Here is an 18623-nt window from a genome sequence, read left to right as displayed (position 1 = left end):
GATTTGGATTCTTTAAATAAAAATAAGCAACTTTTATTCAAGACATTTTTTCGAATTATGGATAGATAGCGCTATAATCGGAAAAAACGATTGTTGGAAATGGAAAATTAAACTGAAAGTCTAACTCTTGGAAAACTGAAAGTCCCCCCACTTTATGAAAAACTTAACTTAATTTTTTTTGGTTTTAGGACCTACTATTCACAACCCAATAGGTCCCCATAACGCTCGAGTAACTGCAAATTTAGCATAATTTCCTCCCCTACTATATAACGGATTCCGTCAATTGTTTTATTATTTTAGATTTTTCTTTAGTATTTACACTGTTGGGCAAAAGTTTACTCAAACTTCTTTGTTGAGCTTATACCGGGTGGAAGAAAAGGAATGTTTTTTAGGTTAACTTTGAGACAACCTGTATAGAGGAAAAGGTGCAAAGCTGGATATACATCGAAATTAATTTGTAGGCTCATATTTTGTGTTTTGTTTTTTGAATTTCCCTGATATCTTTAAAATCAAAAAAAGATGCGGTTCTATTATAGCATTGAGCGTCTGTCATAGCGCGTAATCGGTCTTTGGTTTGTAATCTCGCAAGTAGCACCGAACGGGTTTATTAAGTCTTTTAAGGATGCTTTAAAACTGTAGAATAAAACTAAAAAAAAAAACATTTGATTTTTAAGTAAACTTTAAGGTTGCAATAAAACCGCTTTCAGCATAAAAGGGCCCACTCTGAAAGAGGTCAATAAAACCAAAAATAAAAACCTTCTTAAAGATTTGTTTTCTTAAGCAACTGGTTTTAAAGCTGCTGTGAAGGTGCTTTTAAAACCATGTTAAAAGACACTTTAAGTGCAGGCAGTTTTATAGCAAACTTAGAAAGGTTTTTTAAGTGGAGACTTTTAAAGACAATTTACCATATGATTCTTTAAAACCATATACTCCATATAGGCCAACAAATTTTTACATGCGTTATAACAGGTAGATACGTATTTGTAACCATAAAATAATAAAAAGTACTTGGTTTTTTCGGTCTGTCAAGGTAGGAAAACACTTGCGCGCCCTACTTGATTGATAATGTTAACAACAATAGGTCTAAATATCCCACGCGCCCTAAAATTTCTGACTTTTAGCGATTAAAAAATAAAAATAATAAAAAAATTTAAATCCGAAAAATATTAATTTGAAAGAAAAATAGTTTTATCCACAATTTTAATGTTTTAATGTTAAAATAAATCGAATTTATATCTCTTAGTGGCTTATTTATAATTTTTATGTAAGCCTTATATTGTAATCTATCATGACTTTCAGCATCTCCAGAAAGCAGTATGGCCGAAATCCAAATAAAACTATTTGGTCTATCGACAGAGAATTGTTAAGACCAATTGGTTTTATTTTATACCTTTCCAAGAGCATATATCCTACATAAAAGCAAGGTTACCTTGAAATTAAAACCGTTTAGTTTTAATGCCGCTGTCAATAATGCCACTCGGTTTTAATGTGAATCTAACCTAAAATCAAGTGTGTTGTATTTTTCTTTTAAAATAACCAGTTCGTTTATATTTTAAGTACTTGCGACTTATTTCTTCCAGACTAAATGTACTTCCACTTTTTACAACACACATTAGTACACCACTGTTTCGCTCTAAAACAAATGACCGACCATTTTGGACATGAAAGAAGAGGGGATGAGTTTAGTTTTATTGTTTCTAACAAGATGCATAGTTTAGTCTTTACGATAACCAAATTGACTCAGTTAAGAGCGTTTGGTATTAATATAGCCTACTAATTACTTTTAAGAAAGCAACTTTAAGGAATACTAAAAAAATAGTTTTAATGCATATGTTTTACTGATAATAGTCTTGAGATCAAGTAGTTTTAATAATAGGTTTTATTAGTCCTATTAGGAGAATCTTTAAAACTGCAATAAAAGTAAAAGGTAACAAACTAGAATCTAATAAAACCAAACAGTCCGGAAGTTCTTCATAAAACTGATTAGTTTTAAAGCGAACTGAGAATATACCATTTTAAAACTACAATAAAACAAATTATCTATTAAGATTAATTAGTCTTATTTGATACTCTTATTAGATACTTTAAAACTAGTGACGAATGCTTAACAGTTTTAAAGTTCTGGCAGTACATCTACAAGGTAACTTTAAAACCATTATCTTCTTATTTACCACAATAAAACCTTTATAAACCTTTAATAAAACTAATATGTTTTTATTGTGCTACTTGGGCTTTCTATTATGAATAAGTTGGATTCTGCTACAATACACCATAGCTGGATCCGTACGTCCAGACCGGTTTGAGTATTGTATTATATATGAACAGTTTGTTACGAATAGCCAACTTCGATGTTTTGCCCAGTATCCAATAATGTTTACGGAATTTTTATCCGGTTTTTTATTGCTGGGATGTATTTAATGGGTTGTTTTAATTTCCTGGTGGCCTTCAAAGTGAATAATCGTTTTATCTATTGTTGGTGTTAAATTCTGAAGATTTTTAAAGTAGTTTTTGTGCTGTACTATTGTATTTTTTAGCTGTCTTGCGTTTCTATTGTAGTTTATTTTGTATTGATGCTCACTTATGTTTTGTCAAAATCTTCCTTAGTCTAATTCGATTTCTGAAATGGACAGGAGAGTTTCTTTTATTCTGTGTAGCTTAAAATTCTGGAGAGGCACTCCAGGCAGCTTTTTAAGAACTGTAATAAATTCGTTTACTAACATTTCAAGTTCATCTTTTGCTTTTAGGGAAATATTAAGGTTTATTTTTTGATGTATTTCTTCCCTAGACTGATTCCAGTCGGTCTTATCATTGTGCAGTTTCGCTGGACGTTCCTTCTCAACAAATCTTGAATTTAGCGTCGCTATTACTGAAGTATGGTCTGAAGCAATTTCATAATTAGGTACAATATTTAGAGAGCCTTCTCCAAAGCCTTTGTTCCAAACTTTATTAGGTTCAGTGGGCCAGTAAGTAGGTGTGTAACTAGATAAGTGTTTGAGCTGTAGTACCTGCATCTCTTGAAAAAGGATTCAACCTCTACCTGTTTTGCATGTTGACTTCCATGTTTTGCATTATAGTCGGCACCGGCAAGAAATCTGTTACCTAGTAAATTAAAATAATTAGTAAATGATTCTTTATTAGGTGGATAGATTGTTGGGAGAAATGCTGCAGGTTGCTATTGGTGCTGATATTATCCCAAGGCAGAATTACAACTACCACTAGTACACTCAACGAAAAAGGTACGTAATATCAATAAAAATGTTAATTCAGACAACAACCGCAATACTTAAAATTTGTCCAATTCTTGGTTTTATTGGGTAAACACAACGATGTTCATCAATTCATTATTTTCGTTCGTTGAGCCAATGTATTACGTTTATTGAATGGATGAACATTCATTATGTATACCATAATATCACTTTATTGGTATTACGAACTCTGTTCACTGAGTCAACGAACACTATTTATTGATATTACGAACTCTGTTCACTGAGTCAACGAACACTAGTTATTGATATTACGAACTCTGTTCACTGAGTCAACGAACACTATTTATTGAAACAACAACGTCGTTAATTGACCGACGAAGACTATTCGTTGTGTCAATAACAGTGTTATTTCTCCTAACGTATTTCGTTTATTTCTACAATTATTTCCGTTTATTGTTACAATTAATTCCGTTTATTGTTACAATTAATTCCGTTCATTCCCACAATAAATACGGTTTTTCTTACAAGCAATTCTATTCATTCTTACAATCAGTTTCGTTCATTTCTACTATGAACGTATTTTATATTAATAATTACTGAATGCAATAGCCCAATGTATGATATTAATAATAATTTTTTAAATCCCCTTTTTTTGTCCTTAACCTAAAGGACTTTACACTTTGTGATTTTTCATATGATTTCACTTATACAGTGTACTGGAATAAGTGTTACACTCCCCCCATCCCCTTATTAACTTATTTATTTTTCGCACATAAGCAAAACGCTCGGACAGGTCGATTTTTAAAATAATCAAAGTATATTATAACATCAATGTTTCGAACTTTACACGGTGACAGGCGCGGCGTAACTTTGATTTTTTTTAATGGGAAAGTACGTCATGTGACAGCTTATTTAGAAGCGTTTGAAATAGTGATTCCAAAAATGTATAACACTTTAATCCTTTTTGAGAGCGCAGGTGCAAAATTTCGAATTCTGAGAAAACTAATAAGTATTTTTGAAAAATTTAAACGCAGAATAAAATATTACATTATTACCGAGGGCAGAAAGTCCCTTAGAATAAACAAAAAGTTTCTGTTGAATGGTATGCCTATTTGAAATTAAAAATCATACGAAATTTTCTCTTTTTCACCCCTGTTACTTATTAAAATAATCATTATAGAGGTTCTCAGGGACTTCAGACCCTCGATAATACTGTAATATTTTATTTTGCATTTAAATTTTAAAAAATAATAATTAGTTTTCTCAGGATTCGAAAAAAATTAATACATTTAAAAAGAATTCGACCGAAATTTCACGATAATAGACACACAAAAACTTCCTTCTACTACGGACTACACTTGAAAACGAAATGCAATTATTATTCGGCACTTCGGTAACACAGAGAAGCTAGGGGTATCACGATAAGGAAAAGCCGTTAACTTTCAAATGGTCAAGCAAAACATTTATTGTCTCAACAACTACGATTATTGTCACAATGAACGCATTGATTGTGGGTATTAAATGCAGTAGTAGATTGATTAATGCATTCGTTGTCACAACAATCAATTTACATCTATTCAATAATCATATATTACTCTATATTAACAACATTTGTACATTGTTTTAATGAAATCTGTACGTTGTCACGATAAACCAAGGTAATTGCTTGTCATCTACGAAATCAAGAACGTGAGTTGCTGCCAGAATTAACAGTATTTATTAAATATACGAAACTAAGTTATTGGCTGAATAAATTGAGTGTTATTGATTAATGTATTTTAGTTATTCTCACAATTATTATTCAATCATTGTGACAATAACCAAATACATTCGTCAATGTCTAAAAGTTCGTTGAAACAACAAATTAAATTGTTGTGACAACGAAATAGTATTCAGTAATCACTGTTAATCAATATTACGAACTAAATTTTTTTGAGTGTAGGTACCTACTTTGCTACAAAATACAATAAATAAAATAGTGTATAAATTAAATAGATATTTTACTTGATTATTAATTTATCCTTGTGATTTACTCAATTATGATGACGTAATAGAGCAATGAAGCTTCTTTATTGTCAGATATATAATGTACGAATGACATAAAGTTACCCACATATACTGCATCTTGCACGTATGTAATACTGAATTCTGAGACCGACAATTTTAGCAGCAAGACCAAGGCGGTTTGCTCGAGAACGAAAAGATATTGGCAATACCACACTGTTCTACGCGATGTGTAAAATATGCATAAAGCTCTCTGACTGGCAAGGCAACGAATTTATCTTACCAGCGTTGTCAGATTTTAGATACAGCCGACCCAGAGGACTGAGGTTGTTTCGATATTCTGACACAAGACATTCTGCAGGCCACAAAATACACAAAAATATCAAACGTTCATATATAATAAGCGAATAAAAGCATTGTCATTGCTAAACCAGTAACGAGATTATGTTATTATACTATGTATTACAATTCATACGGGGTGTTGCTGTATACAACAGAACCTGAATTATATTCGTATAATATTTCATAAATAAATTGGGTTTTCAAAGTATTAACTGTAACAAAAATCTTAAAAATGTATTAGGTACATTGTCATAACTGTTTCATCGTTGTTTGTTTTTAACAAAACCTGAGTAATATTCGTTTCAAATTATAAGAGCCTTCTTTGTTCCCTTGAAGTGCTTTGTTCTGTATCAGTTCTTTCTCAAAACTTTTAATTTACTTCAACTATGGTTGTTAAACATCTACCTATAATTTTATAAATTTGTATTATTTTAAATGAAATTATTGCTACCCCTGGAAATTGTCAGATATCCGAATATCTTGTTTTCAAAGGCCTTCTTGACATTCAGACTAGACTTCCGGTTCCTCAAAAAGATCACCCTCACTTCCTCGCAAAAATCATCAACATAACCTCAAAAAAAATTTTATTTTTGGAAAAAATTCTATAACTTTTTTTTGGAGGGAGCTGGAGGTCTAATTTTTTTTTCTATTTTGTGTATTTTATCGAACACTATGTTTATAATTTTTTTCAGATTTTTGCTAAAGGTTCCTCAACTTCAAAAGTCCAAAAAAAACGTTTGTTATGGGGTTTTTGGGGGTTTGAACGTGTTTCTCCATTTTTAAATGTTCTAAAGGACTGTTACTTCAATTTACATATAACCTATAAAAAACATCATTGAATCATAAAAAAAAATAAAAACAAAAAATGAAGTTTTTGATGGTGGGGGAAGGGGGAAGGGGTGGTGGGTCAAACTTACGCTGAGTAGGAATCACATGGAACTTAAAAAGGAAAGAAATTGAATTCTGGGAGTGAGCTAGGGTACCTTTTAATTTATTTATCCCGTCCATAAGTGGAAAGTTTGATGCGCCACTGTCGACGCATGTGCCACTTAAAAGTGACAGCACAATGTTTATTCGTTTTCTTTTAGGTTCTACTATTTAAGTTATAGACTCTTATCGTGCCTAAAATGATAGCAAATTTCAACTATCGCGGCTCTTAGTCTATTGTGCTTATTTTTTTATTTAACAAAATCTGAAAAAATACCTAATAGAAAATTTTTGCTTTTTGCACTCATATTTTCGCCTATAACTAGAGAGATATCTAACAACAAAAAATTATAGAAGGAAAAAGTTTCCTATCCCCCATCACCATAACTTTAAAAAATGCCTTAGGCTCTCCTAGTGGACCGATTTGAATTTGAATTTTTTTTTGTGTGCATTTGAGTGCATTTGAAAGTTCGTTTGAAAGTTTGAGCCTTTCTTTATATGTAAAAAAATTTCGACCATTTCAAGAGCTTATTTTGGTCTAGCATAATTTTGAAAATTTGCAATTTTTTTGCTGACTCTGGATTGCAAAATTATTATGCAAAAACTATTAACCAATCCTAACGAAATTTAGTACACATTTCAGTCATATTATAATGGTTTTCTAAGCGAAACACTAAGCCTATATGTATCTAATATTAAGGGGTCAAAACAATTTTAAAGAAAAAATCCATTTTTTGCACTTTCTCCCAATTATTGCTATTTTTTAAAGCAAAAACATTAGGTACATTTTTAATTTCTAGCTAGTCAATTATTTTGTAAAATTGAAGAACGAAAATTTTTTCTTCTATAATCTTTATTTACGAGCATTATCTCTGGAGTGAGAGGCGAAAATATAGACGCAAAAAACAAAAATTTTGTGAAGTGATTCCAGCAAGAAAGTAGACTCCCTATGTAAAGTGTCCATTATGGTCTGTGTTTTGACAGATCGTGTCTGGTCTATAAAGAAAAGTGCAATGTAGGTATAATTTCATTCCCACAAGAGACGAAACAAATCAGCAACCTACAAGCAAAATCCTGTGAGTAGATCCAATCAGATAGGTCGTCACAAGTGTTTGATGTCCAACAGGAAATTCAGGAATGAACACCCGCTTTTCCTTTAGTATATATAGGGAACAATTCACAGAATATTGAAGACTAAAAGAAGATGATACAATGAACAGAACGATTCATGCAATGGTCAGAAGAGGCAAAAATGCCAAATCCTTTAACGAAGAAGAAAAATTTTTAGTATTACTAGAGCAGATAAAGTTATACCTTCATTAGTATAAAGATTAGTTTGTTTTGTTTCCAATGTAACGAACATCCTAATACTTATATAGGTATAAAAAAAAGCTTCTTCTTCTGTAGGTGACGTGTCCGTATCCAGAAGTTGGCCGTCATCATGTTTACAATTTCCTGAAACTTTTCTCTATCGGCTGCTGCGCGAAATAATTCTTCTACTTTGTTCAATACTGCACCATTGTCCAATATTACGCAGCCATGAAAGTTTCTTTCGACCAACCCATCTCTTTCCTCCACTTTTCCTTTCATTATAAGGCAAAGTAGATGGTATTTAGGTCCTCTAATTATATGGCCGAAATACTCTGTTTTTCTCCTCTTTAAGAAGTACATCTTCATTGGAAGTGTGAACCTCTTCCAATGAAGATGGACCCACCCAAAACCACGATATGTTTATGATTTGTCGATAGCACCACAATTCGAATGCTTCTAATTTGTCTAGCATTGTGGTTTTTAACGTCCATGTTTCACAACTATACAATAGGATAGACCATACATAACATTTCAGGACCTTCTTGAGAATATTCATCGACAGGTTTCTGTTACATAAAATTGATTTCCAGGTCATAAAAGCCTTACGTGATATTTCGATCCTAGTTACCTAATAACCATCTGCTAAGTTATTCAACGATGTCTGGATATGAATCAGGACATATATGCTTGCTTCATAGGTTTTAAAAAAGCTTTTGACAGAGTTAAACATGAAAAGCTTTTAAGTATTCTTAAGACCAAAAACATAGATAGTAGAGATCTATAAATTATATCGAATCTGTATCAAAATCAGAAAGCAAGAGTAAGAGTCGAAGGAGAACTGACAGAGGAAGTAAGTATACTAGTATACTTAGATGAGTTCGACAAGGGTGCATACTTTCACCACTCTTATTCAACGTCTACAGTGAAGTGATATTTCAAGAAGCTTTATTGGATATTGTGGAAGGTATTTTGGTCAACGGAAATAGCATTAATAATATTAGATATGCGGACGATACGGTCATATTTGCAAGTGACATGGAAGATTCACAGTATATAATACAACATGTATACAATACAATGCATGTGAAAGGTACGGACTGCAAATGAATCTCAAGAAAACGAAATCAATGATATTCTCAAAAAAACCGCAAAATGTAGATAACCTGATCATCAATAATACAACGATCGAAAGAGTAACAACATATAAATATTTAGGAACGTGGCTAACCGAAGATGGAGATCAAACAAAAGAAATCAGATCTAGAATAGAAATGGCAAGTAACACGTTCATAAAATTGAAGAACTTACTTTGCAACCGTAACCTTAATCTAGAGATCCGCACAAGAATGCTACGTTGTTACGTTTTTTCTACTTTATTATACGGCATGGAAGCGTGGACAATAAAACAGTCTAAAATCAAAAAATTAAACTCCTTTGAGATGTGGTGCTACAGAAGAATCCACAGAATATCGTGGACTGAAAAAGTAACTAATATAGAGGTGTTACAAAGAATGAAGAAAGAATGTGAAGTCATAAAAACTGTGAAAATTAGAAAGATCCAATATCTGGGTCATATAATGAGGGGCGAGAAGTACGTATTACTTAGGTTAATTATGCAAGCGAAGATACAAGGGAAGAGAAACCCAGGACGACGCAAAATATCCTGGCTAAGTTTGAGAGAGTGGTTCGGTTGCAGCTCATTAGAATTATTCAGAAGTGCGGCCAATGAAATTAAAATAGCGATGATGATTTCCAACCTCCGATAGCGGAAGGAACCTAAAAAAGAAGAAGTTATTTAAAATGAAACAAAAAGAGCAACAACCGACATGAAAAAATAAAACAAAAAGAGCAACATCCACTGACAAAAGCACTAAACCATTGCGACATGCCATATTTGGTTAACACTACCGGAGGGTGTCTAATTTTATGCGAATTTCTAAAACGTAAGGGTAGTTCGGTTCAAAGTTGACTCAAAGCTGCTGTGTAACATATTTAAGCGTCGTTTAGCTGTAGGTTATATTTCTGTTTGGCTAAATTGGATTGTGGTGGCGAGGTCGCTAGACAACTCATAAGTGAATCTACGAACGCACCCTGGGCAACTCGTAAGTTTGCGACGGAGTGGAGGGTCGCCGAGTTACGCAAACTGGATTAGAGAATTGTTTAAGGATATTATCTACGAGTTTGGAATATGTGATTAAAAACGAACGAGACGGAGACACGACAAGATGTGAATAAGAATATGTCTACATGTTTCATCACTATCCCCTTTAATAGTGCAGTAACTGAAGGTTTTCACCTCCGATTTCGTAGAACCTTAATCGATTTTCATGAAAATTGGTGAGTAGTTAGGGAATACCTCAAAGAACAAAGGTGACATGATTCCATCTTGCGCTTTTACCCTGGGGGTGAATGCCACCCCTTCCCGGGGATGAAATTTATTTCTGTTAAAAATAATACCACTAATCGATAGAGCAATTTATTATAAGCAAAATTTGTTATATAAAGTTATTAACATAAATCATTACTTTTTGAGTTATAAAAGATCAAAGATTTTATTTTTTTCGTAAAAAATGCATGTTTTAAAGCTGTTTTTCACGTATAACTCAAAAATTAAAAGCTTTTACAAAAAAGTTATTATTACCAAAATTGAAGATAATAATAAATTTGATACACTCCTCACTTGAACAACTAAACTAATGTTAATTTAAAGTGAGTTATGGGTAATATAATGTATATTTTTTTCGACGAGTACTCAAATCTAAGTATTTAATATTATATAACAAGAAAACTATGCATTTTATAAAATATACATTCCAAACACTTGTCAAATTACTACGGAATACCTATCAAGTCAGCTCCAGAAGAAGTTAATAGCATAAAATTACGCAAGTTATGATAAAAATAAGAGAACCCTTTTGAATTATTTAGGAAAAAGTGAAAAATAAAACATACGCCATTTCCACAAAAATTAATATTTATAGAAATCCTCACTATAATTTCTTTATATTAGCATAAGTAATGATTTCAATAGTTTTGACCAGTTTAGAATGCATATTTTTGAAAAAAAGGTATAATTTAAAAAAATCAGAATTTTTAAAAGTATCTTAATTTTCATTTTCTTTTGATAATAACTCCAAAATACTCAATATACGTAAAAAATTATACATAATCAAATTTTAGTTTTTTCTATATTGAATGTTTTAAAAGTTTTACTATTTCTGTAGGGTAGAAAAAAACCGAGATAGAAACGTTTAAAGTTTAAATTTTGCTGCGAGAACCACGTAACCGAGGCTATTTAACCTTTTATTTAAAAAAAAAAAGTAAAGGGGTTTTATTATTAAGTTCAACGCGGTTTAATAGCCCTTGGAATTAACTTTCAGAGGGTTTTCAGGAGAACCTGATATCTTAAAAATTAATGGAGTTATTTAAAAAAAAAACCAATAACATTTTTTGGAAAAATTTGTAACCCTTTGACTGCGGGAACCTCATCCCGCTCGAGGCACTTTAGGTGGGCGGTTCACGCCCATTCATTCAGAAACCATCTGATGACATTATATATTTTATATTTTGTTTACGTTATATTTTGTCTATACGCAAATAATCGCTAACCGCAGCGAAGCGGTTAGCCCTGTTGCATATATGCGTTTCCCGCACATCTCGTGCACTACTGAAATTACGCAAATATATGCGGTTTCCGCAGTCAAAGATAAATTTTGAAAAATTTTTGGGGCATAAATTTTAATGCTATCAACTTGTTTGTGGGCTCATTGGATAGATATTTTTAAATACTTTGACAAATGTTTAATGGGTTTATGTCATAAAATGCATCATTTTCCCGATATTTAAGCTTGAATATTTAGATATGGGTACTCGCCGAAAAAAATATACATTCAATTACCTATAACTCACTTTAAGTTAACACTAAAAGGTTTTTCTAGTAGGGAGTTTATTTTGTTTTATATTAACTTCAATTTTGGTAATAACAACTTTTTTGTTAAAACTTATTTATCAAAAATCGATTAAAACATGCATTTTTCTCACGAAAAATTAAAATCTTTGATCTTTAGTAACTCAAAAAGTTTTAAGTTATTTTAATAACTTTATCTAACAAATTTTGCTTAGAATTTGTGTCTCTATCAAAGTATGGGGTTATTTTTAAGAAAATAATTTTCACTCCCTAGAAGGGATAGCATCCATCCCCAGGGCTAAAAGCGCAAGTTGGCACCATGTCACCTTTGTTACTTGAGATATCCTCTAACCACTCACCAATTTTCATGCAAATCGATGGAGGTTCAACGAAATCGGAGGTAATAGCTCATATCCACCTTCAGTGACTGCACTACAATGTGCATCAATGTTTTGTACCAAAAAAAGTTTGACGTGTTTTTGACGTCAAGTATTTTTCTGGACTATTGTTAAAAATTATTCTTCTCCTTCTTCCTCTTTATACGCAATTCTGCTTGTTGATTGGCGGATTGATACCTGTATGGAAAATTGTCACTGTCACTCCATCTTTTGCGCGGTCGGCCAATACTTCTATCAATTGGTGATTTATCTCTTGCCATTTTGAACCTATTCTGCTTATGTAGTTCCATTCCTTTTTTCTATTTAGTGTCCATTCATTTCTATACTCTACGTTACATTTTATGCTGTCTTCACTCCTCTTTCGATCTATAAGCGTATTTCCAGTAATACTTCTCAATATATACTCTCATCTCTGCCATTTCCAGTAGTCATCTTCTGAGTACTCTCATATCTGCGGTTTCTAGTAGTCTTTCTGTTGTGGCTGTGTCGGGTCTTTGTTTCTGATGCATGTGTCGTTATTGGTCTTACATTGGCTTTATAAATTCTTGACTTCGTTTAAGTGTTAATATGTCAGTGTCTATTGTTTTAGTTTTCTCAGATGAGATTGTCATATTGAATTCTTCTGCTCTTATGTTAAATCTATAGACTAATATTTGCAGACTATCTTCATCTTGAGCTTAGCCGTGCGTCGTCTTCGTAAGGGACCGTTCAAGTATTACGCAACGCAGGTTGGGGGGGGGGGTCAAAAATCTTCCAAAATTGCGTTACGCAATAGTTAATCTCCCATAAGAGTACGTTACGTGGGGGGGGGGGGTTAAAAATCTTCAAAAATCGCGTTACGTAATACTTGAACGCTTGAACGCTGCCTAACAGAGGAGAGGTCTATACTAATTATTATCGAAGGCAGTTCTTGAGGTATGCTATTTGACACTTGGCTTGGAGTTGTGCCCCACATCGCTCCCTTGTAACATGTTCCATCGTATTCTTTATATCAACATTGGTTTTTAGAGGAATTATTTAGAGATTCAACAAGGTATCCAGTATTCACGAAGATTTCAGTTCTGACGGTTGGCCAATCGGTTGGTTTACCTTCCTTGGTGCCTACCTTTTGGTGTTACTAATCTAGAGCTACAGCATTATAATCACCAGCTCATATTGTTCGCTAGTGGTTTAGTGCCTTGGTGGGCTACATATTGTAGAAACTATCAGTGGACCATGCTGTTCACCTGTTGATCTGAAATCAAGACTTTGGTTCTCTATTGCTTTCAATTATTGCCTACCTTTTCGTGTTACTAATCTAGAGCTCCGGCATTATAATCACGAGCTCATATTGTTGGCTAGTGATTTAGTGCCTTGGTGGGCTATACAGGGTGTCCAGAAACTCTACCGACAAACGAAGACAGGAGATTCCTCAAATAATTTAAAGACATTTTAACCCAATTCGTCTAGTCCGAAAATGCTTCCTAAGGGAGCTAGAGCTCTTTGAATATGGCATCTTGTAATCAGTTTTTCTTAAATACCTCCAGAACGCTTCTATTTAGAAAAACAAAAATTGTTACGTATAGTTATCTTCCAGAGATAAATCCATTCCTTCTATTTGCGAGTTTCTAGTACCGGTCATAGGCGTCCGTTTTGGGTAGGGTAACGGTTATGTTATCGCATAACTTTTGTGTCTTTATTTTTTAAGCATTTTTGACACTGTATTATTCAATTTTGAGGTATTCTAGTACTAAAAGGTACTCTTGTATTAAGTCGGTAGGACACACCGTTTCCTAGAAAAATCGAGTTGAAAAGTTTTCGTTTTTTGAATTTGTAAAAAAAAATTTCAAAAAAAACCATTTACAAAAACAAAAACTGGTACGTTTATTTATATTCCAGAAATGAATCGATTTCATTAATTGCAAATTTCTAGTACCGGCCATATGTGTCCGTTTTGGATAGGTCGGTTATTTTATCGCATAACTCATCTGTCTTTAATTTTTAAGCATTTTGACTCTAGATTATTAAATTATGAGGTACTCTAGTATTAAAAGTTACTCTTACTTTAAGTTGGTAAAATACACTGTTTTTTTTTGAAAATTTTTTTCAACTTATTTTCAAATTAAAAAAACGAAAAATTTTCAAATCGATTTTTCTAGAAAACGGTGTGTTCTACTTAAATGAAGAGTACCTTTTAGTACTAGAATACCTTATAATTTAATAATCATGTATCAAAAATGCTTAAAAGTTAAAGAGAAAAAAGTTATGCGATAAAATAACCGTTGCCCTACCCAAAACGGAAGCCTATGACCGGTACTAAAAATTTGCAATAGATGGAATCAATTTATCTCTAGAAGATAAATATGCGTACCAATTTTCGTTTTTCTAAATAGAAGCTTTCTATGAGGTATTTAAGGAGGTATTTAAGAAAAACTAATTATAAGGCGCCATCTTCAAAGAGCTCTAGCTCCCTTAGTAAGCATTTTCGGACTAGATGAATTGGGTAAAAATGTATTAAAATTATCCGATGAATCTATTGTCTTCGTTTGTCGGTAGAGTTTTTGGACACCCTGTATATTGTAGAAACTATCAGTGAACCATGCCATTCCTCTATGCTTATATTGGTTGCTTTGATTTGCTTCTCCTCCATTGTCTTATATTTATAGTTTTCAGGTCCTCTTCTACGTCATCCATCTCGTTCTGGCTTTTCCTTTTTTTCTTCTTCCTGTCAACTTCCATTGTAATATTTTCTTTGATGTTTTTGCATCTTCTTGTCTCTCGACATACCCTAGCCATGACAGTCTTTGACTTTTCACAAATCTTACAATATCATACCCTTCACTCAATACATTAAGCTCTTGGTTTATCCTGATTATCCATGTGCCGTTTTCCTCTTGCACCGGGCCATACACTTTTCTCGGCATCTTTCTTTCGAATGTCCTGAGTTGGTCTTGGTCACAACTCGAAACGTGTAAGAATGACGCTATCGAATGTTCGAGGCGGCGGTGGAGAGGTAAAGAGTGTTCGAGAACGTACTTCAAGTAGGCGTGACAAGTTGATAACTAGAGATGGGCAGAATCTTCGAGAAATAACGACTGGGCTATAAATAGGAACGGATTTTGTAAATAGGTTTAGTTTAAGCTAGATTTTGTAAAAGAAAACTTGTATAAATAAATTAATAAATTCGTATATAAAAACGAATCGCTCGTTTGATTGTTACAATAATATAGTTTCATTTTGTTCATTTTAATTGTTATCATTTAGATTTTAGTCCAAGTATTCCATCTCATTATATTTTTTTACTTCTCTATTAGTAGTTATCCGTCCTTGTGTTTGCATATCGTCAATTTTGGTCTAAATGAATATGTGCTTTCTTTTATTCTTTTATAGAATTTTCTGCTTTCGTGTCTGTCGTTATATTTTTCCTCTAAACGGACCTATCTTCTACTAGAGATGTTGGCGACTACATTGACCCATCTTATTCTATTCACAGCAGCTCGAAATAGGTCAGTTGACGTTAGACCAGTCCACTTCCAAAGGTCCGTTATTATGCTCTAGGATTTTTTGTAGGTACATGTTTTTTCAAAGCTCCTCTTTTTTTCTTGTGTCTATTCTAGTCGATTGTATCCTCTCTTTTCGCAATAAATTTTCTTGCTATTTCTTGTGCTTCTTTTTGAAGTTGGTTAAGCCTAGCTTGCCTTTTTTCCTCTACTGCAGTTCTGCATTCATCTTCATACCATTCCGCATTTCTTTGACTTTTGGCTTTTCCGACAGTTTCCTCTGCAGATTCCGTTATTATTGGTTTTAAATGTCTTCATTCATCCTCTGCAGTATCTTCCCCTCTGGTTTCGTCGAGTTTTATTAGGAGAGCAGGTTGATATTCTTGTTTCTTTGTTCAGTTTTTGAATCTTTCGAAATTTTAATTTGTCTATTTGTTCCTTTTGCCACTGTCGCAATTTTCTGCCGCCATTTTGCCCCCCACCAGAAACTAGTCTGAGTCAGATTTCGCCCCGCGATACTTTGTGATATTAGTTATGTCTGTTGCACATCTTTTTAGATGAGGATGTGGTCAATTTGATTAGCTTCGTTGGTTCCTGGTATTTTCCACGCTCCTAAAATATGTGTATTAGTTTTCATTCTCTATATCATTCTAATAAAATTCGTCTGATTACCTCGTAAACTACGAAAAATAGAACTCCAAAAAATAAAAAATGTTGTCGCTTGCTATTTCTTACACAGTGCCGAATATTCCGAGAAAATATTTCGGTCTCCTAATATACATATTGTTACGTAAAACGTGCATTCACATTCTCCATAAATTCGTCCGATATCGATCCGATGAAACTCTTTAACAAAAGGCGGAATCTATAAGCTCATAAACTTTTCCAAAACAAAAAACGAACAGTGAGATTTTCTCTTTCTCTGTACACCTATCGCCGCCTATAGCTCAGCATGGGGTTGTCCACAATGCCAGTTTGGAAAATCTCTTAAAATAACTTTGAATTAGATTGACAAAAGGAAATTGTGGTTGAAAATGGGGCGCATGCCAACGGAAGAACAATCTAATCAAGTTTCTGTTAGTTGGAATGCTGATAGTACGGGCGCAATAAAATTGGTCGGACTTGCAATGAAATTCGTCCGATTGAGTTAAACCTTCGGATTAGGTAAATAATTCCGTCATTTATGACCATGAAACTCGTCCGAAATAATATAAAGTAATACACTCTGGGCCAAAATTAACGGGCCACCTTAAAAATGGGTCATTTTTCATGTCTTATATCTCCTAAACCTGTTGTCCGATTTAAGTGATTTTTTTAATATGTTATAGCCTTGTTCCTTGACAATATCGTTATAATAATATTGTTGTTAAAGAGGTACATTTCATTGTATACCGGGTGTACGAATCAAACTGTGTTTTTTTCTTAAAGTTTGCATCACCCTGTGGAATATTCTAGTATTTTTAGAACACTTAAACTAAAACCTAACTATAGCCTCATACTTTCTCAACATTTTGTTGTTTGATTGATTCTCTTATGTTGGATAATAAAAAAGTTAGGTGCTTTAACAATTAGACATGTTTTTTATCAATACAGGGTGCTTTTAAAAAAATTTGGCAAAGTTTAAGGGGTAATTCTGCATGTAAAAATAATGACAGTTTGCTTTATAAACTTATGTCCGCAAATGCTTCGTTTCCGAGATGGGGGGTCTTGAAATTTTTCTGACAAATTGACGATTTATTTATTGCTTTAAAACCAATTGAGACATGCACATGAAATTTGGTGGGTTTTAGTACTTAGTTATTGCACATTTTTTGCATACAATTAAGCATTTAATATTCACCATTGGCGCGCATAACGGTAATATGATGTCTCATATTACCCGTATGCGCGCCAATGGTGAATATTAAATTCTTAATTGTATATAAAAAAATATGCAATAACTACGTCATAAAACCAACCAAATATCATTTGCGTATCTCAACCGGTTTTAAAGCAATAAATAAATCATCAGTTTGTCAGAAAAATTTCAACACCCCCTATCTCGGAAACGAAGCATTTGCGGACATAAGTTTATAAAGCAAACTGTCATTATTTTTTCATGCAGAATTACCCCTTAAACTTTTCCAAAAATTTTTAAAAACACCCTCTATTGATAAAAAACATGTCTAGTTGTTAAAGCACCTAACTTTTTTATTATCCAACATAAGAGAATCAATCAAACAACAAAATGTTGAGAAAGTATGAGGCTATAGTTAGGTTTTAGTTTAAGTGTTCTAAAAATACTAGAATATTCCACAGGGTGATGCAAACTTTAAGAAAGAAACACAGTTTGATTCGTACACCCGGTATACAATGAAAATGTACCTCTTTAACAACAATATTATTATAACGATATTGTCAAGGAACAAGGCTATAACATATTAAAAAAATCACTTAAATCGGACAACAGGTTTAGGAGATATAAGACATGAAAAATGACCCATTTTTAAGGTGGCCCGTTAATTTTGGCCCAGAGTGTATAAATTCGGACTCATGAAATAAGTAGTAGGCACACACTTTATAAAAAAATATTAACATTTTATTGTACACACATTATGTTATAAACATAGAAATACATAAATTATATACATATTCTACACTTTGTGTCTACAATCTATATGCTAATGTTGTAACAAATTCCTAAAAGATTACCGGTAAACTACCTCCATCCAAACAAAAATAGTTCAAAACAACAAATACTTTGAAGTAATTTGCGACAACTAGCGCCATGAATTTTCTGAAAATGACGATTAATTTTACCTGGTCATTTCCAATACATGAATAATACCTATGTATATTATGGTTCCATGACATCTCGTAACGCGACAGTTCGTAACCGGTCAACTGGTAACGGACAATTTGTAACAGCGACAACTCGTAACGGCGACACTTCGTAACGGCGACAGTTCGTAACTATACAAATTCGTAATGGACAATTCGTAACGTCCAAATTGAATTATTCTGTTTATTTTTGTTAACGTGGAAACTAAATGTTATTACAATTATAAAT

At 32.9% G+C, this 18623-nt stretch overlaps 1 protein-coding gene across 1 annotated transcript in view; it reads right to left on the bottom strand.

Annotated features, from left to right (window-relative positions):
* The window catches only part of LOC114329137 (peripheral plasma membrane protein CASK-like), a 642784-nt gene that overhangs the window by 314149 nt on the left and 310012 nt on the right, over positions 1-18623 (bottom strand). The window contains exon 6 of the mRNA XM_050644747.1: positions 5494-5565. Within this exon, the coding sequence (XP_050500704.1) occupies positions 5494-5565 (72 nt within the window). The remainder of the gene's footprint in view (positions 1-5493; positions 5566-18623) is intronic.

This window comes from Diabrotica virgifera, chromosome 2 (genome assembly GCF_917563875.1).
Source record: "Diabrotica virgifera virgifera chromosome 2, PGI_DIABVI_V3a".
Classification (NCBI taxonomy): Eukaryota; Metazoa; Arthropoda; class Insecta; order Coleoptera; family Chrysomelidae; genus Diabrotica; species Diabrotica virgifera.
The sequence above is the reverse complement of the archived record's forward strand: the minus strand, read 5'-3'. Positions and strand labels throughout refer to the sequence as shown.